We start from the raw sequence: 21429 nt of genomic DNA, 5'->3' as shown, positions 1-21429 counted from the left end.
ACTGGTATTGTTATTCTCTTCACCGCTGCCACCATTTGTTACAGTTCCCCTTCAGCCTTGGTCATTACCTTACCCTCCCTTCTGGTCTGTGAAACCCCAGCCAAGGATCAGGCCTTTGGTAAACCAAATTAAGTATTTATTAAAGATAACAAAGCTAACAAGATTAACAAGATTTCTTCATAAGGCACATAAGCATATGGTTTACTCAATACTAATCCGAACTCCACCCCCCTCCTTCTCCACTCTCTCCTGGCAAACCACTCTCTCAAACCCCACCAAGCAACCCACTCAGTTCTCCTCCCCCCTGATTCCACTCTCACTCTTCCTTTTATACGTTCAGCCATTTTAAACACTCAGCCAATCATCTCGCATTCTACTGCCCATTCACTCCCCCTCCTCTTTCACTACTTACCATATATCTTCTAAACAACCAACACTTAACATATATACATTAATATAGGAACATCACACCAATCAATGGCAAAGGTGGCACTGATTGGTTGACAACAGGGTGACTTGGTGAGTGGCTTGGTCAGAGAATTGGGGCCCTACAAATCTACAGGAGATAATGTGTTTATGTGTATATATAGATACAAATACACAGCCACACTCACCTTACTGGAGAATTGGCCAGCACCTGGTTGGCTCTGCTACAAAGTAACTTTATGGGCTAGTCATCTAACTTCTCATTGCTTCAGTTTGCCCACCTGTACAATGGTGATAATAATGCTTCCCTACCTCACAGGGGATGTTGTGAGGCTTTCAAAATCAGGGCCTAGAATGTGTTAAATAAAACCTCACTGTAGAAGAAGTCACCATTGAAGTCTACTGGAACTTCATGGGACAGAAAGTTCATCAGTCTGTGTAAAAGTATCCCAAACTGCTAAGATAGCCTTTGATTAAAGGTGCTATTACTGACATGCAAAGTATTATTATCACTGATAACAAACTGCACCGTTGCTCCAGCCTGCCTCCCTGTGAAGTATTTCTACCCTTTCACCCACCACCTCTCCCCCAAACCAGAAGTGGTTTCTTTTGTACAACTGGAATTTCAAGACTTGTGTGTTCATTTTTAATTCTAGAGCTCTTAGCTGTATCTTGTTCAGGTATCTCTTCTTCATGTGATGATAACCATTTAACATAGTGTGTGCAAACAGAAAAAAAGGTGAAAAATATGACTACACTGTAGACAACTTCTTTACTAGCAGTGAAAGTGGCAGTCCAGCTAGACTCCTCTGCCGCCTTCTTCCTATTGTGTTTGGAGATGTTTAAAAACTCATGGAGCAGACATATTTTATAAGAAAAACCTGATAAAACACTCCAGAAAAAAAAAGATGGGAAACTATTACTCCTGCTACTACTATTACTCCTAAGCCAGTGTGATTTCACCATCACTGATGTCTACAAGGTAGGAGTGTTTTCTTTGAAGAACCATATTTTTGGAGAACCAGGACCCTTGTTTTGTAGAGGAGGCCTCCTGGTCTAAATAATAAAGGATAGTAAAATGACACAACATTTGACTTTCTCTTTCTGTTATTTAAAAAAAAAAGAGGGAGAACACCTTCCTAATGGGTTCTAAAAGTCTGGGTGGGCAACTGTCTCATTGATATTGTGTTTGCTAGGTGGGAGTTTAGTTCCACACGTCAAAAGCCCCTATTGGATATTCCCAACAAGGGCACAGTTCTTTTAATCCACATTCCTATACCACTGTGAACATCTATGAAAAATATAAAGACTTCTGGGGCTGTGTGTTTTCCTCACTGGCACCTCCACCCCACCCACCAACACTCATCCAGAAATATCTTGCTTTAGAGCAACAAGGCATGCAACAAAGACCAGTACCAATTTATAGAATCATAGACTTGTAGAGTTGAAAGGGGCCTATAAGGCCATCAAGTCCACCCCCTGCTCAATGCAGGAGCCCAAATTAAAGCATCCCTAACAGATGGCTGTCCAGCTGCCTCTTGAAGGCCTCCAGTGTTGGAGAGCCCACCATATCCCTAAGTAATTGGTTCTATTGTATTCCTCCAACAGACAGGAAGTTTTTCCTGATGTTCAGTCGAAATCTGGCTTCCTGTACCTTGAGCCCATTATTCCATGTCCTGCACTCTGGGATGATCGAGAAGAGATCCTGGCCCTCCTCTGTGTGACAATCTTCCAAGGTTTGCAAGTGTACAGACTAAAACAAGCATCTTGGTCAATACAGAGTGACAAATTGATTCTCCCTCTTTCCCCTTTTAGAGTGAAAAAAATGTACTTGTCCTTTTGCAATAATGGCCCATAATTCAGAGGGTTTTGTACCTGGCCAGAACTAGGGATGAATGGATTAATCTATTTCCAATTCCTGTCACTTTCAGTCATAAATGCAGTCCATCCCCTTTCTGCATTAAACATTGGATTAAAAAAAACAACACAAAAATTCACATTTAAATAACTACTGTTCAATGTATTTTCTCACAAAATAAGCTTTTCTAAACATATTTTCTCAAAATTTGTATTTCTAAACATCAAGGCTGCAAACAGGTGGTCCATGGGAGGGTTTTTTAAAATCTCAGAGAACAAAGACAGACATCTACCCTTAGAGAGGGAGATCCAACCCCATAAGCCTTCTCCATGAAGCTTCAGAAAAGTCTACAGTTGGTGCTCCTCAAAGGCTGGAGATCCAACACTGGAGAGGACAAAAAGGGTGTGTGTCAGAAACAGCAGATAGACTAAGCCAGCTGTGGAGCTGGCATGGTTTAGTTTCTTCCTCTCTCATTGGAACCCATGCAAGAAAATTAAAAAACAAATAAACCCATGCCATCACATATACAAAAAAGTAGGGGGAATGCCCCATCACCACTGCCTTCCTGCCAGTAGGAGCCCAGCAGGGCAGAGGAAAAGGTGGCTCTCTACCTGCAGTTCACCCTCCCCCAACCTCTTTGGATTGCTCTGTCCATGCAGTTTCCCAACCAAACTGTGTTCAAAAATACATATATCTGGAGAAAGTGTGCATAAAAATACACTTGCATAAGCAGTATAAAATGCATTATATTAGGGGAAATTGCAGGCAAAATGTGCATATTAGTCATATGCATATTAGAGTATGCACAAACGTGCATATTTGGAAAAATTCACACTAAAATGCTGATGGGACTTCATTTTTTTAAAAAAAGTCAAATTGCTGCAGAAATGTAGAGAACAATTTATAACTAGGAAAATTATAGAAACTAAAACTAACAAATTTGTCCATCCCTAACTAGAACTGAACCCAGAACTCAAAATTAAGTCTGGGTTAGAAGGAGATTCCTGGGCAAAATGTGGATGTTTCCAGTTCCAGTCTCACTTTCATATAATTTGTATAGTGGCCTTAGAAGAGCAGCAGCCAGCAGCGCCATCCAGCCTGCCCTGGGAAGTTTGCCACTTCTGCATAACTGATCTACTCTGAACAAGAGATGGCTTTCATTCAGTCATCCCAATGCCAAATAAGGAACATGGCATTTTGCAGTTCTGAACATTTTTTGCACCAGGGGGTTGATGGATTAACTGAAATACATTGATGTGCCAACAATCCTAGCACTTCATTTCCAGTTCCTCCAGTCAGCAGCACCTAGGTTACTGGCTCCTAGATGGGGGAAGAATGGTCTTTCAAAATATCAAAACACCTAGATTGCTGGCTGTGGATCTTGTGCCAAGTTCTATAGAGATCCAAACCTTAATGCTGCCACAGCTATTGGCAGAAGGTTTCAAGTGTATGACCCATCCATGGTGTGGACACAAGAAGCTGCCCTAAAACAACTGTTTGGTGATCACAGCCCAGCTAGTGGTATTAAGGGTGACTTGATCCCTCACCACACAGAAAGGAAGTTGTCATGAAAGCTAATGAGTTCTGCGTCCAGGTGCATGTAGGGTTAGAGCTATGGTTGGGGAAGTGAGGAGACACATCCTAGCTCAAAGTGCACAGTCTTTCCTTGTGAGAACTGTTGTTTTTCCTTGTCATCAGTCACTTGAACTGCAAACACCATTCCACCACTCACACCCACCCACACCCACACATCACTCTCAAAGATACAACAAACTAAACTTTGCTCATGATAGCTTCTCAAGGTTTGGTCACTATCATGGGCTGTTTCTGATTTAAGCTCTTATTTGCTGCCAAGAGGAGCAGATTGAAATGACAGGATGTTCCAAGGAATTATGTCCCCATCTACACAAGCCCATGTCATAGTGTCAAGAACAGATGATTTCCCAGGGGGTGGTCTTGAAAACAGTGGCAGCTTTCCAGAGAGCCATGACAGCCTCAGAAACGTGGTTAACCACTCAGAAATGTGACCCAAAGTCACATGTTTTATGGAGCACAGGTAGAACATACAGAACAATACATTAAGAAGAGAAGTGCACCTATTGTTGATAGATGAAAAGCCAGTGAAGAGGATGATGAGATAATTATGGTTTATTATGACATCTGCGCAGCACACATTAAGCCAAAATTAATCTGCTCTGACAGCATCTATGAGAAAAGGTAAAATATCAAGAGAGACTTCTTCAGAGCAAGGCACAGGTGAATGAAAACGTACTGTTCCTCTACAAGCAATGGAAGCGAGTAGCTGATGGGAAAGAGTCCCAGTTTGCTCACTAAAAATCCTCAGGGAGGTACCAAATACCCAGGAGGAAATGAGTAACAGTATCTGCAATTGAAAATTACCATATGATACAGCATGGGTGATGAAGTGGCTGGGAATGAACAATGCAAATACATTGCGGGCATTTTGCCTTTGACACAACCTTGGCTGATGGCCCAGTGCTGTGAGGTCAAGACAGAGAAGCAAGAAGGGGGTAAAGAAATAGATGGGGATAACAGTGGAAGGTTCAGAATAATATAGACTCTAAAACAGAATTGATGGTTTACAACTGATATGTTTATAACAAATTGCTAACCTTAAGATGGGAGGGAGGGAGAGACTGGAACATGTGTGGAATGGAAGAGACTGAACTAGGGCTTCCATTATTGAAGGAGTGCCCTTTATTTACAGAGCTCCCTTTCCTTTTCCACGCCTCCCTCCATCTCCCTAACCCCATATGCCTGTTGTGTTATTAGCTTGCATTCGGTGCCCATTCGCCTTTTTTGAAAACGGGCCCTAAGGAAAAGTGTGCAGAGCAAGCCAGGTAAGGCTGCAATACACTGCTCAATGACCTGGGAGTAAACCCCACTGAACTCAGTGGGATTTGATTCTGAGTAAGCATATGTAGGATTATCTGCAGGAAGCTTTATGCAAATATGGATTGAAATGCAGAATTTGGATTGACTGATTATGGGCAGAAGCAATCAAGGAATTTGCATGATGAAAAAAAGAACACAGACCTTCTCTCCCAAAAAAGGGAAATGTGAAAAAGATCTAGTCCCACCAAGGTCCTGAAGCTTCACGGCCTCCAAAATGGCAAAAGCACAGAAAGCATAGCCTAAGGGATTGCTCTGGGCAAGCTCTTGACCTAGACAGGGAGTTGGGCATACTTGTGAAACAGCAGCCTGATGGCAACAAGTTTTGATTTATAGCTTGTGTTAAGAATGCAAAACCAATAGTTCATATTCCACTCAAATCTCTCCAGGGGGGGTCTTATTATGTTCCCATAGCTAGATTTATTTTATTCATCCTTGTTTTAAAAGCTGGAATCCTGACACTGCAGTCTGCAGTTATGAACTGAAAATATCATCATGTACCTGCCCTGCCAAGCCAGTGATTTTTACTCTTTTGCTGTACTGCAGTTTCCTTGTAGCTGTGTAGAGATAACCATGAAAATGTTACAACTGATTGGGGGAGGGCAGGAAATGTGCTGCCTTTCCATCTGGTCCATCACATTTATGTTCTCCAACAGCTAGCTACCTCTGTCTGGATACTGGATCACAAGGGCAAGATACAATAGATATAATCCTCAAAGCCATAGCTCAAGAATAATGCTAACATTTTGCAGGCAGAACACTGCTGATTCAATCCTTGGCATTTCCACTTAAAAGGATTTATGATAGTATGGGTAGGAAACAACTGGAAGAATCAAAACCACTTAGAGTAAGACAATGGGCAGATCCATTGTTTAACACACAGCCAGCACACAGCCAGCGTGGTGCAGTGTTGGATGAGGACTAGGGTTCAAATCCCCACTCTGCCATGAAGCTTGCTGGGTGACCTTGGGCCAGTCACTGCTGAACCTACCTTACAGGGTTGGTGTGATGGAGAAGGCAGAGAACCATGTATGCCATTGAGCTCCTTGGAGGAAAGGTGAGATATAAATGAAATGAAATAAATAATTTTAAAGCACTTGACTTCCCCCAAAGAATTCTGGGAATGGTGGTTTTCCCTTACAGAGCTACAACTTCCCAGCTGCCTTAACAAACTACAATTCCCATGATCTGGCTGGATGAACCTGTGACCCTACCCTAACTTTAAAGAAGTCCTATGCCAGTGGTGATGGGATGATGAAACTGAAATAATAGTCCTGCCTCTGGAGGAGTCATTACGATTTGTAATCTGGAACAGACTCCTTTGCTCACTCTTTGGCACGGAGAGAATGAACAATTAGTTTAAAATGACTCATATTAGTTTAAAATATGAAAGAATTAACCTTGAGAAGAGAGGACTGAGGAGAGATATGACAGCACTCTTCAAGTACTTGAAAGGTTGTCACACAGAGGAGGGCCAACTTCTCTTCCCGATCATCCCAGAGTGCAGGACACGGGATAATGGGCTCAAATTACAGAATGCTAAATTTCGACTGAACAGCAGGAAATATTTCTTAACTTTTAGAGCAGTATGACAGTGAAACCAATTACCTAGGGAGGTGGTGAGCTCTCCAACACTGGAGGCCTTCAAGAGGCAGCTGGACATCCAGCTATCAGATATGCTTTAAGTTGGATTCCTGCGTTGAGCAGGTACCTTATAGGCCCCTTCAAATTCTACTATTCTATGATTCACAAATGTATTAATATAACTATGGTGAACCAATGACTGTGTACATTTTTTAAAAGTTCCTTAAGGTTCCCCATTTGGAATGTTATCCTTGCCATTGTGCATTTGAAAGCTTCTTTCTTCTTGCTTGTAAAATCTCTTATTTATTTATTTATTATTTGATTTATATCCCGCCCTTCCTCCCAGCAGGAGCCCAGGGTGGAATATAAAGCTCCTCTTGAAGCTCTCCAGGTTGTAACTGCTGGTATAACTCGTATTAAAATATCTAAACTATAAGGCTGTGTACACACAGCAGTTTAAAGTAGATCTGATTCATCCCAGGTGTGCATGTTTTTCATGTCAACTACACAACATTGTCCTCTTTCAAATGGAAGCCCATAATTTGACCCCATTTAATTTGGATTTTCCTGATCTATAGATAATGTGGTAAGGGGGGGAAATCCAACATAAAATCATGATCCCCAGCTGAGGAGGTACTAAAGTGCATTGTGGGGGGGGTTAACGTGTGTGGTGACATTTTACTGGGTGCCATCTATCACCCCCCCTTTCCATTGGTGAGGTGATTCTTGGTGGGCTGCCAGTGGGGCCAGGCAAGACACACGTTTGTGTGTTTTTCATTAATGTGCTGTTTTGTGCAGGTCTGGTATATTGGAAAGCTTGTATCTCAAAAAGAAACAAAAATGGCCGCACACACTGGTAAACAAATACCTGCACACTTGCCTACAATTGACCTCAGGTTTCTGGAACTCAAAGAAGGTAGGCAGGTCCTAATTGAAGGGAGAGGACAGCAACACACTGTCTGAATGCATCCCATCAAGCACTGCCCAATAGTGTGGATGGGGAAACATTGAGATAGAGTTCAGTTGAAAGCACTCAAGTGTGGATGAACGTGCTCAAAAGTACACATGGAAAACTTGGATCTGTGTGACCTACATGCACATTAACACTCTGGTGTGTACACAGCCTTAGTTTCCTGTCTGGAAATAGAATGTTTTATAATGATGTCCTCAGACAACCTTCCTAGGTAGGCTGTACCTGCACAGAGGCCGTGGAAAACCAAATCTTAGATTTCCTGGTTAAGTACAGAGAATATAGTCTATGCGTCAATTAAGGGGAAGACAAGAAAAGTGTCTTAACCTCTATTGTGAGAGAATGAAAATGGATTGATGGAGAACTTTATTTACACTTCAGCAACTTGCTGATAATTTCTGTGGGGCCATGATGGGCTGGGTGAACAGATAACCTATTCACCAGGAGCTTTTGAGAGTTTTGCACTGACTGCGAGTCAGAGGATTTGCATACTTTCTCAGAGGTAGAAGCAAGAGTTCAGGAAAAACTGAATTTTTGAATCTGAGGTCCCTGTTCAAAAATCAGTTTGACCAGTGATGACAGCAGGAAAATGGTGGTGATGGTATTACAATGAGGCAAGTAATTATACCACTGCATGCAACACTGCTCAGTTGCACATCTTCATTTTGCCCAACTATTGCATGGCTGGGAAAGATGTATCCTTGAGAAGAGGAAAAGCCAAAACAAGTTAGAGCAGACAATTGTGACTGAATGAGCCAATGATTCAACTCAGGACATTGTTCAAAACTTAAGAGGTTTACTGCAAATATTTATGGATCATTAGGGCAATATGTCCTAGACCAACTTTATCCAATGCCACCTCCTGGGAATAGGTAAGACACCTCTACTTTTAGTCTCCATGTTAGATTAGCAAATCTTGCCTTTGAAACAGAACTGCAAGAGGCTTATGCTTCTTTCTCTGATAGCTGGGCACAGATGGTCCACTGACTTCAACAGACTTATGCCATCTGAAGAATACTCCTGTTTGTATTCTCTCCTTGCAAAGAGCAGCCATGGTCATTTTGTATCAATATATTACATTTAAAATAGCCAATATGACTCAGCACTCATGGAGGACAGGGCTATCAATGGCTACTAGCTGTGATGGCTGTGCTCTGCCACCCTAGTCAGAGGCAGCATGCTTCTGAAAACCAGTTGCTGGAAGCCTCAGGAGGGGAGAGTGTTCTTGCACTCGGGTCCTGCTTGCGGGCTTCCCCCAGGCACCTGGTTGGCCACTGTGAGAACAGGATGCTGGACTAGATGGGCCACTGGCCTGATCCAGCAGGCTCTTCTTATGTTCTTATGTTCACTCTTTATATTGCAAACTCCTCCCCTCCACTTCTAACAAAAAATGTACATCTCTGAAGGGTTTCCTGAAAGGAAAAAGTAACAACTTGTGCAACTCCCTCTCTTTCCGTCATCTTGGTAGCTTTGTTTACCCAGATCCCTTCCGAACCAGGTTTTTCCTCAGAGAAAGACTTCCTTTCTGCTGAGCAGCCCTGGGAGTGCAGTCAGAAAGAGCAGATGGAAACATGCATTGATACTAAAATAAGATACGAAGCATATCATGCCAGCAATCAAAGAACATTTCACTTTTTTCATTATTTTTTACAAGAAACCCAGTGTTGACAGCCCCAGATGTTCAAGTACACAACCAGTTTAAGATTTGTATGAAATGACTCCCTCAAATGGACAGCAGCAAAGCTATCTATGATCTATCTAATCAGAGTTCTTTGGAGGCTTGTCAATGTGATCAGTTATCATGGAATGAAGCCTGTTGAAGTCTAACTAGAATTCAATCTTTTGGTGTGTGTATTTAAAAAACACAAGCTCACAAGGTGCAATGCACTGAAAGAACAACCTTAGTCAAGGTTGGAGGGGGAGGGCTTGCTTCTCTCCTCACTCATCCCAGAATTAGTGGTCATGAACACCAAGGATGCCCACCTGACAGAAGAGATCTGGTCACCAAAGCAATTTCATGTGATCTGTGGCAGCCTTATCAAATTGTAATCAAGCAGTGGTAGAAAATTGACCCCCCCATCTCATCAGAAAGGAAACATTGATGTCAAAAGTTGTGAGACAGAGATGCCCCACCCTTTAACATAATCTCTCTCTGAGTTTTGTATGGACCAGCTCAATTGTACCTGAGCATACAGACTTTGTAATTGTGAAGGTGTTAATAGTGGCTTGTACCAATCTAATGATAAAGCCTGATCTTCAGTGAGGATACATTGCTGTGGTGTCATATCCTCAGGGGCCCTGAGGTTTTTCTACGTGAGATGGAATGAGAAAAGGGTTATACCCTACAGAGACAGGTAGCTCAGCTAGACACAGCATATAACATGGATATAAGAGTGAAAGGGAAAGCAAGAGTAAAAATAGTAATAATTTTAATGGTGGCTGGATGGTCCAGCTCTGAGACAAAGAACATACTCAAGAGGCCACTCTGTGCAATATACACCTAGCCACACTTGATCATGAAGCAGTGCACATTCATCTAGATTTAACAATCTTTGTACACCCAACTCACATCAGAATATCACCAACACAGATATTGAATGTGGAAAGAAGCCTAGAGGCAATCATCCTGACAGAATCTGGCACAAGGTTGGGACAGAAAACAGGGGATCCAAAAAAAGAAGAAAATAATAGCATTGCTGAGAGAGAGGGGGTAGGCACGCTAACAGCAAAAGTGAGTCACTCTGGAATAAGATGCTGAGACTAGCATGGATACTTACAGCTTTGCTACATGAGCTCTGTAGGTACCCTGACATCTAATACAGTGGACTCCAAAGTCCATCAGAGGAAGAGATCTGTGCTGCTGAAACAAGCCATGTTGAGACAACTAAGAATATAAAAAATGGGACCCTCAAACACCCACAGCTAAATGGGAATTCTACTGCATAAACACAGTAGGAGTGCTGCCAACTTCCAATTTGATAATAAGCTTCCCAACATGTTCTTTTCATCCCAATGCCTCACCGGTGTGTGCATGATTTTGAGAGGTTCTTGATATTTGGGGATGGAGAAAATTGTAAAAAATGCTAGAGCAGGGCAGAAGAACCTCCCTCCCAAAGTGAATCTAGGTGCTCAAAAAGAAGTATTATTTTAGCATTCTTCCACTGATGTGTTTTTAAAAATTACTCAAACTCTTTCCTACTGGGAGAAAGGGTGAGATATAAATCTAATAAATAAAATAAATAAACTCGGGGGGGGAGCTTGGAAGTCCCATTTTTGACTTAACAATTATTGCATGCTAGGTACAGATAATGCCAATGATGAGAGTTCAAGGTCCTGTGAATTCGGCAATTCCTGACATTTCCACATAATTAAAAATATTTCACTGACCATAAATGTCAAGCAATATGAACCAGCAGTTTGTGGTCAGCAGGAAGGATCTAGCAGTTTCATCAATATTCTTGGATAGAAAGAGTCTGTGCGCATGAATGAGCCTGAAAAAGCAGTTCATGAATAAACCTCCCCTAAAATGCCCACCCAACCATTCTTCAAACAAATACAAATCGACCCCCCCATGCTTCTCTACCTGCTCACAACATTGTTTGGCCTTAGCTTCTCACAAGTACTCACCAATACCTCAATTGCAAGCAAAAAACTCCACATTCCAATGCAACATAATGCAAGAGGCTTGTTTGTAACCAAAGCGACGCTAGTCTGCTTGATCTGCGGGTCAAATTCAGAGCTTATTTGTGGAGCATTTGAAATTGCCTATGCACAATCCTTAAGGCAGTGGACTGACTGCACAGCAATGCAGAAGAGACTATCAAGGTCATTCAAGGAATAGTAATTATATTCATTAAAATAGATATAGCACTTTCAAAATGTTCAAAGGACTTAACATACTTTTATTTACATATATTTTATTATTCTCGTAAGGCACTCTGTGCATTTTGCTTGGATAAAAAAATAAAGTGAATATAAATTATCATCTTGTAGTCCCTACAATGACCTTGAAAAAGAGGTCAGCATTATTATCCCCCTCTTACAGGCACAGAGGAAGCGGCTTCACCCGATTCCTAACTCAAGCTTTCCAGTCACCATGTTACACCAGCTCTCGATTGTCCAAATCTCTGGAAAACCCAGCACTGACATTTACACCATAGGTGGTGCTGGAGCTAAACAGGTTTCAACTCTGAGCACAGCTGTGTATAGCTCAACACTTTTGAGTATTTCTTGGAGAAGTGACATACAAGTTTGACCTTTATTTCTTAAAAACATTGTTATGTAAACAAATTTAGGTATGTAGCAAACTTTGGGGAGCTGGATAAGGTGAGCTGACTGAAATTAAATCCAGGCATGATAAGAAAGAGTGGAGGGCCTTGTGACTTGGATGGAATTTGGACTCCAATCAAGGATGATCTTCAGTCCCTTCTTGACAGTCAGGCTCATAGCCTTTAGGCGCTCCGGATTCATTTCTCCAAGTCTAGACACTCAAGTTGCAGCCATGAATGGTTTCCTTCAGATCCCGTCACCTTTTCTTTTAGGCGCAGACCAGAATTCATACTTCACAATTTTTATTTGAGGCTGCTGTAATGTGTTCTCTGTGGGTCAGTCCGCAAAAGCAATACAGAAGCTTCAATTGGTTGAAAACCATTTCATTCCACTTTCTGATGGAGATTACTCACTGAAAGCATATGACACCCAGGATCCAGCATCAGCACCAGCTCTTTACTGCCTTTCAGACTAAATGTAGGCTACAATCCTATACACACTTTCCTGAGATTAAGTCCCACTGAATTCAAATGGGGTTTATGTCCCAGTAATGTATAGGATCACACTGTTAATGTGTTAGTTAGGACTTATAAAGCCCTAAACAGACTAGGTCCAACATACCTGATCAACTGCCTCCATCCCTGTTTCATCACAACTTCAAAGACTGTTCAGGAGCACCCTCATTCACAACACTCACAAAGAGGTGTTCTTAGTGGCTGCACTTTAACTGTGGAATACCCTTCCCCTGGAGACTTAATAGGGCCTGAGTGAGCATGCTCTCAAAGCAGGGCAAGTTATTTCAATTTAACTTGGCTTTCAGTGGCCAGGGAAAGCAAGTGAGGGTTGTTTTAAAAACTGAATTGGGTTTAATGATTTTATTATTTTTCTGTGCCTCAAGTGCAGACTATAGTTGCTTCCACGCTAACCGTAAACTCTGGAATTGCCATCCTTGGTTAACTCGCTTTTTAAACAGAATTCAGACACTGCTGCCAACCCATTGCATTCTCCTCTTCTCTGTGGACCTGATTTGCATCAATTTGCCCCAGACCTAATTTGTGATATTCTACATTTTTAAAAGGACAATAAAATAACTCAACACTGGCTTTCTCTGTGGACAAGTAAAGCACTATTGAGATTTTTAGGAATTTTAATCAGAAGCTTCTTGCTTGCAGCTTTTGCCTGTAATTGCTTCCTCTTCAGCGCGGTTAGGGCATTACTGATTAATTGCTGTTTCATTAATCAGTTCCTATTCCCCACCAGTCAACATTTTAAATATTATTTTTATCCCATTCATTTTTCTTTCACTTTTTAAACCACAAAATAGCAATTAATCAGTAATCTCAAGGGTCATGATGAAAAGAAAACAATTAGAGGTCAAAGCTACAATGGGGAAGCTTCTAATTAAAGTTGCAGGTGATCTTTGCATAGTAAGTCTTACTTCTGAGTAAACACAATAGGAGGGTCTTCACCATAGGGATGGGCATTGCAGTTAATATAGCACTATATTAAGCGCCATGAGTAATGATTGTTTTAATTCTGTTTCCAGCTAATCTCAGAAAAGCACCATTAAATGGGCCTAGTATGGGAACAAGCTATAAATCAAGCATACATTAACCCCAATAACATTGAGTTGAAGAATAATAAAACATGCACTGATTTCAAAGAAGTTGTCAGAAATGCATTTCTTTTTTGCTAATTAGTTTTATCATGAATATACTCAGTTGTTATCCAATGTAAGGGCCATGCCAACTTGTTGGGAAAGCTGTTGTACCTTTCCCCATCGCATTTTCCATAACTAACCTTCTCATACCTCTCAATGCTTAGCGAACAAGGGAACCTTGGTCAAAGATGGACTGTCCTTAACACTAAGAGGAATGTTTGTGGTATGCTGCCAATATGTGCTTCTTTCAAGTCCTCTAGAATACTGCATAACATCCTAGAAAGGAAACTTATTAGCTACAAGGACATAATGTTACAATGAAGTGAACAGCAGGGCCTTTCACTCTCAAAAGTAATCTGTATCTCTCAAACACTGAAATGGAGCCCATTGTCATGAGAAACTTGAGCTGAACGGGCTTCCAAATGTTGTGATGGGGACTATTCAGCACTGCAGGCTCATTGGTAATTACTTCTAAGTGAGAATCAAAGGTGGTTATCACAATAAAAAAAGACTCAAGTGCTTAGCCTCTTAATGAAAGAAAAAAGTTTGGGAAACACTGACCTAGTTGGGATGGAATGTGTAAAGCTCAACCTGGTTCTTGCCAAGCTTGCAGTCAGTCATGACAAAATGCAAAGCAAGAGTTCAAACAGAAGCCTATTCACACAATTGGCACCACTTCTGCAGTACACTCTATGATGCTAAAAATGGATCTGGATTCTGACAATAATTGCCAGTAATTCAGTGGAGTGCAATTATGAACAGCACCACATGGCTATCAGGTGGAAACTGCATATGAAGTTCCCAGGTGCGTGATGACCAAAGATCTATCTCAAACAGACTTCTCAAAAAATAGGGTAATCATGTGGCTAGACTAATAAGAGTGTGAAAACATTTTGTATGAATCACTTATCTGTAACCAATCCAAAAGGAAGGTGTGATACTGATATTCTGCATGCAATCTCTTTGCACAACTTTCCAAATAAAAAGAATCCTTTCCCACTCCATCAGAAACTTCAAAACGAGATGTGGGTGGGGTGGTATATATAGGGGGGGAAAGAGATGGCAGAAGTAGCATAATGCAACCTGCCAACAGAACAGGAATAAACTGTAATAAAACAGGAGACACAGCATCAGTGTCCATTACTACTTTGAAATTCATCCAAGACAAAGATGTTAACTTTGATAGTGCATAGAGAGCCAAGCCATGCCATGCCAATGTAGACATTGAGGTTGAGGCAGAATGAAGTGGAACCAGTCCAGAGAGAGAGTGAATGCAGCTGACAAAGAAGCGTGTACTGGAGAAGAAAGGAAGGAAAGCTATGCAGGGGAAGAGAAGGGGGAGAGCACAGAGATATCAGGGAGAAGCAGGAAGACAGAAAGAGGGAAGGGGGTTGCAAAAGATCAGAAACAGGCAGAGGAAAGACTGCTTTTTAATATAGATTTCTCTCAACATGAATGCCTGAGAAACTTGCTTCCTTTCACCAGGTGTTATAATTTTGTTCACAACACTCTTTAAAAATAGCCTCCAATCCCGCCCAGCAGCTTTGGTCTCCTGTTTTTGGAGCAATCTCCCTGAGAATTTGTGCCCCTGTCCACCCATTCCTCCTTCCTCGCTCTCCCTTCTTTCATATGCTTTTATTGCTTAGATTTAATACAAATCTAGCCCGAGAGGCCCCCACAAAAAGGAACCAGCCGCCTTCCAAGACAGGGGAAAAGTCCTGTGGCTGCCACCCTTCTAACCCAAGACCCCCAACAAGTCTGCAGTGGCCCAGGTCATACCAGTTTCGCTTCTGTGTCCTTTTAAGGGAATAAAAAGTCAGGAAAAGCAGCAGGGCAACGCACAAGGCTCCTTTCCCACCATACAAAGCGTGGAGGCAAAGCTCTGTCCTGGACGGAGAGCTCTCTGCACAAACAAAGGCTTCACATGAGCTTCTCAAACCTGACAGCCGGAAGGAGCAGTCCAGGGGAGGCTTCTCTCCAAGTCTAATTCCAGTAGTAGGATAAAAATTCCTGGGATGAAAGAAGATGTCACATTCACATTCTCAACTCTGCAATATTCCAGGGCTCAGAGTTCAAGGTGGGTGAGGGTAGGGGGGCTGAGGGGGAAAACAAGATGGCTTTATCCTGACTTGTTGTCGAGGCTCATTGTAGCATGCCAGACAACTAGAAAGAGGATTGCCCACACTACAGGAAAGTCACTTCAAATCTTCGCAGAATCCTGCAGAAAGCCCAAAGAGGTGATTACTGCCCAGACAGAGGTGGGTTACACTTTTTTACCATGATGTGACCATTACCCATGCGTTGTCTCGGGGTCAAGAGGACTAGCATTTCAAAGATTTGGTAGAAGTAAATTATCCAGCATGAGAATAATTTGCCCCCACCTCCCACCTCATCCCTTGCACTTTAGGATTAGATGCTCACAAACTACCCACAGATTATTACAGTTTATATGGGCTAAGACTGCCCATGGTTCCACAAAGAAAAAAAGACAGCAAGCCTTCTGATGAGTTACTGTCCTGTCTTCTTTACAAGGGATCACCATGGTCAACAGTTGCCCATCACCCTGCCTTGGAGATGGTGGCTCCTGAGGGCAGTGTATGCTCATCTCCTAATTCCCTGTGAGGCAGTTGTAGATACAAAAGCTTAATAATATCCACCAGCTTTTTTTTGAGGAGCAGCCATGTTATCACTGTAGCTATTTCATGTCTCCTCTGGAGAGCATTCCAGAGCAGAGTAACTACCCTCTCCATCATCCAACATGGAAGAATCATTTTTCATATTGGCCTGCAGAACTTCAGACTCGTTCTCCTCCTGCTCTTCCTCTTCCTGCTCCCGAAGGGCCTGGAGACGTTCCTCCCGAGCCTCCAGAAACTCCTGAGCCCCCTCCCCCACCACAAGGACAGTGTCGGCCACTTTGGGTGGGGCTTCCACCGGGTTGTGGTCATAGGAGAAGAGCCGAAGCCTCCGCAGGTGGCTCAGGTCAGGGAATTCTGTCAGCTTGTTGCGGTCAAGGTCAAGGATGTGAAGCTGGGTCATGTGAAGCAAAGACTTTGGGAACTCCCCAAAGCGGTTCCCATACAGCCAGAGCCCACGTAGTCCCCTCATGCGTGGCAGGCCACTGGGCAGTGTCTTGAGCCGGTTGTCCCCCATCTGCAGGGACTGCAGTCCAGGCATCTGGAGCAAGACCCGGGGGAAGTGGTACAAGTAGTTGCTCTCGATCCACAAGCAACGGAGGGTTGTGAGCTGGCAGAATTCCTCCGGAAGGCCAAAGAGGCGGTTGCTGCCCAGGTACAGGCGGGTCAAGTGGGGCAGGCGGCACAGGGCCTCAGGCACTTCCTCCAGCTTGTTAAAGTCCAGGGCCAGGATGCGCAGCTCCTGCAGCCCTTCTATTTCTTCAGGCAGCTCTGTTATCCCTGTGCCACTGATGTAGAGCTTCTGCAGGGTGCTCAGGGCACACACCGGCAAGGGCAGCCTCTTCAAGTAGCGCCCAGAGAGCTCCAGCATCTGATCCCCACCGCTCAACTGCTCTTCCGCAGCTGATGGCAGCCGCTCCTCCCGGCCCGAGGACCCACCACTGCCCATCCTCATAGCCAAGGCAGGCTGCTGGCAGGACGAAGGCCACCGCCTCTGCCCAGTGGGCTCCAGGAAGACATGGCCACCGCCTAGGCCCCTGCCCACGAGACTGGCCTCCCGGGGTTCGGACCAGAGCTCGCTGGATGAGGATTCCCCCTGCCAGGGCTGGAGCTGATGCTGTCTCCAGCTCCTCCTCTTCCCCCAATGAGCCTCCCTGACCCAGGAGACTGGCCTCCTCAGGTCAGCCCTGCTGGCTCTAGAGCCAGATGGTGGCCCGTGGAGATGGCACCTGTGCCCCTTGGATCCCGAGGGCGAGAGAGGAGCTCCTTGCTGGGCATGGAACAGACGAGGCTCCGGGGCTTCTGCCTGCTTGCCTGGCTGCTTCCCAGCCCACCTTTTCTCCCCGAGGGCTCCTGGGACCTGCGAGCCGTTCCCGCTCCCGTCCACAGCAGAGACCCCCTCGGGTGGTGGCCCCCTCGCGTGTCGGTCCAGACTCCAGACGGGCGCTGACCTCAGCCTCCCGGCTTCTCGCTCCGGGGCTCCCTGCTAGGTCTGAGCTCGGCTCCCACACACGAGCCGGGCGCCTAGCGACTTGTCTCCATGGAAACCCCCACGCGGGATCACCCGCCTATAGCAGAGCCGGATGGCTCCGACGGGGCGGACTATGCGCACGTTCTGCCCTCCCCCGTTTCGCGCACGCACCTCCTCCCCTCGTCCGTCCACTCCGCCCCACGTCGTAGGACCCGCCCCCTACAGATTGTAGAGTTTTAAACCGACCCAGCTAACTAAACCGGGGTGGGCGGAGGCGAGAGAGGAGGAAGCCGCGCCCCTTGATTCAGGCCCGCGTGCCTTCGCTGTTCGAAGAAGGAAGCGGTTCACGTTCGGGCTTCTTTAGCGGTCCCTGGAATGGCTGGCCCCGCCCTCTCTCACCAGCGCCTGATGACCCAGTCACACTCTTACCACCGCAGCAGCAGGAGCGACGGTCTCGTCCCGGCTCTACACCCTCTTCTGTCCTCTGCTCTCCTCGTCCCCCCCTTCAAGTTTTCTCCGGCTCCGATATAGGTAGCATAGCATCCTCCAGCCTCACAAGTGGTTCCTCTCCCTTTAAACAGCTGCGTTAACAGGTAGAAATTCAACAGGTGTAGGTTTGTTGTTGTTTTCCTCTGACCTAAAGAAAGGCCGGGGAAGGAACTGGCAATCCCACCCCATACTTACGGTCTGCCTAGTAAACGTCGCAAGACGTCACCCTAAGAGTCGGAAACGACTCGCACTATAAGTGCGGGGACACCTTTACCTTTGGAGATTCAGTGATCGGGGAAAGATTTGCCGGTTCCGTTTCTGTATGTAGCACAGAAAGGCACAGAAACCCTGAAGGAGAAGAGGGCCAGGTGACCGTTCGGGGATGAGGGAGGATGAGGAGTTAGGGACTGAAGTAGGAACAAGGAAAAGCGTTAGTGGGAAGAAGCAACAACCATCTGATTCCCCCTCAGTACCCAAGCTCCATTTTGCAAAGCAAAAATACCTTTGCACTAAGAGTACTGACACAAATTCCCTACGTTGTTCTGAAAAATAGTATATATGAAGGAAGTCACACAAGTGAAGTGCAGTGCTCAGTCATGAGAACCCCTGGTTGGAATGTGTACACTCTAGAAGTTTTAACTTACTCTTGCTGATTGTATAAACTATTCCCACTACCATCCCCAACTAATGGTTGAACCATTTAATTTTGGCTTACATCATAACATAGGCATAGTTACCACTGGTAATATAAAGAAAAGAGGGTCAATAACTAGAAACTGTGAGGAAAATCTGAAGAGATTATGCCTTTCTTTGAAGAGCTTGACCCTTCCAACATTAAAGAAAGGACTACTCTCCACATTTTACAGCTGAGGAGTTGAGAGCCTACTCTTACAACTGCTTATTGTGTGGTGTCCAGTGCCTGCAATGACTTCCAGCCATGGTGCTTTGTGTCAAAGTGGTGGTATGCCACAACACCACATGGGGAACTCTGCATGAATGGGCTTTTGAGGCACTTCTGGCACAAGTAGGTTTTTTTAGTCCTTCAATAGTTTGTTAAAAGCCCATCCATATAGACTTCTTGTGTACATACAACATCAGCCTTCATATGACTACATTAATGTGTAGCATCTACTGCTGAAGTCAATGCGTGCAAGATATACAACACTAGAAGTAGTTGGGGACAAACTGTAATAAAAGTGCAACTATTGTATCAAGTGGTATGTCTTTGACCCTGCCTCTGAGTAACAAAAAAAAAATAGTTTTGTTTAGAAAACACTGGATTTCATTAGCTTCCACATAGCAGTAGTCTGTGGACCAAGAGCTGAATAGTCACATTCCGGCAGCAGAAAACTGGATTGTTAAATTGGTGAATTGGCTTCAACCATCTTGCTGACATCATATTTCCAAGCTGCCACATAGAACTGATTGAAAACAATCCACACACTTACATTGTTCAGAATAATAATAAAGACTGGTTTCCAGTATGGTGCACAGACTAGCAATAGCATCCCAAATCTCTTCCCTAAGACAGATGCCTCCCCTTGAATGAAGCTATAAGATAAAGAAACATTCACACTAAATAAGATATTAAAGCATGAGTTCCAGGAGTAAAGAATAGGAAATCACCACCTGATGTGCTATAGAAGCTTAATAACATGAGCCCTGCTGGATTATGATGATGATGATTGATGATTTCCTGCCCTTCCTCCTGAAGGATCAGACCAAGATCCATTAGCCTAGCACCCTATTTTCACAGTAGACCAATCAGATACCTATGGAAAGCCCACAAGCAAGACAGAACTCTCCCCTCTTTTGATTTCCAACAAGTGGTATCCAGAAGCATACTGCCACTGAAGGTAACACAGTCATCAATTTCCTGACCAAAAGCCTCTGTGGTGTGAAAAAAAACCTTTCGGTTACTTCAGGAAAAAAAAAAAAAGTACTGCATCTGCTAATATGCATGAATTACAACTTACATCCATAAATTAGAGGCTAACATTTATGGTACATGAACATGCCGCAGTTGAGACAAACAAGGCTACTTCAGTTCCTGGTCCAGCTGCCATAGAAATGAGCCATTCTTTCTCCTTTGACTTTACTGGCAGGCAGATCAGAGCCTCAGAATTCTATACACAGAGAGGTTGCTTAGCACAATCAGTTCAACACTTCCCTGATACCCAGTAACTTGTCTCAATGTATCCCCATTGGTAGGTTAGTTATTTCAGTACCAACTCCCCCTCAGTCTTATATATATCCGTCATGAGTGACACTCGTTCTGAATTAGTCTCGCTCCAGATGGTTGTAAAGGTGATGGGGATTCTTTTTCCAGAGTTATATGCAGACTTCTCTGTCTTCTGCAGAGTCAGTTACCAGCTGATGTTGCAGATCCATATACTCCTTTTAAACGTGAACATTGCCTCTAGTATGGCAGAGGCCATAGCTCAGTGGTAGAGCATCTGCCTCTCATGTAAAAAGTCCAAGGTTCAATCCCCGGCATCTCCATGGGGCTGGGAGAGACTTCTGCCTAAAACCCGGGAGAGCTGCTGCCGGTCAGTGTAGACAATATTGAGCTAGATGGGCCTATGGTCTAACTCAGTATAAGGCAGCTTCCTATGTATGGCTTACCATGAAATAGTGGCCCATTTTTCAGGAAATTGTCTCTATCACCACCCAATATATATACAGGGTTGTAGAAATGTGGAAGACACACCTCCTCATCCACCAACAACCGTGTAGAACAAAACACCGTTTGGGACAAGAACCCCCTACTCATTCAAGGATGAAGGCAAGTAACTGCATGGACTGCTTATCTTCAGAAAATTCAACTAATCCATCTGGGGAAATAGAAACACAGATATTCAGTAGGAGGGAGAAAGCTCAGACAGCAAATGAGATGTGTAAGAGAATAGCATGGCAGAGAGTGCAGTTCTGCAGGGTGTATGCAAAGATGGAGAAGGTAGGATTATGGAAGAAGGAGGAGATGATCCTTGTGTACAGAACTCTGCTAGTCATGTGCTGGCTGACAAATAAGAGGATGACGTTGAGAGCAAAAAGTCCCCAAACCCCAAAATGTAGAAATAATCAAATAGCAGAAGGAAACAGAAGATGAGACTCTAGAGTTAAGACCACATATCTTCATCAGGAAAGGAAAGAGGT

General features: G+C 43.9%; 1 protein-coding gene across 1 annotated transcript; it reads right to left on the bottom strand.

Annotated features, from left to right (window-relative positions):
* Positions 1 to 11682: 11682 nt before the first annotated feature.
* On the bottom strand, positions 11683 to 17918 carry LRRC10B (leucine rich repeat containing 10B). The gene has a single exon (XM_061609811.1). The coding sequence runs from the start codon at positions 17266 to 17268 to the stop codon at positions 16381 to 16383; it is 888 nt and encodes a 295-aa protein (XP_061465795.1). The 5' UTR covers positions 17269 to 17918; the 3' UTR covers positions 11683 to 16380.
* Between the last annotated feature and the right edge of the window lie 3511 nt (positions 17919 to 21429).

Source organism: Rhineura floridana, chromosome 2, assembly GCF_030035675.1.
Source record: "Rhineura floridana isolate rRhiFlo1 chromosome 2, rRhiFlo1.hap2, whole genome shotgun sequence".
Lineage (NCBI taxonomy): Eukaryota > Metazoa > Chordata > Lepidosauria > Squamata > Rhineuridae > Rhineura > Rhineura floridana.
Note: the sequence above shows the minus strand (reverse complement) of the source record. Positions and strands in the feature narration are given on the sequence as shown.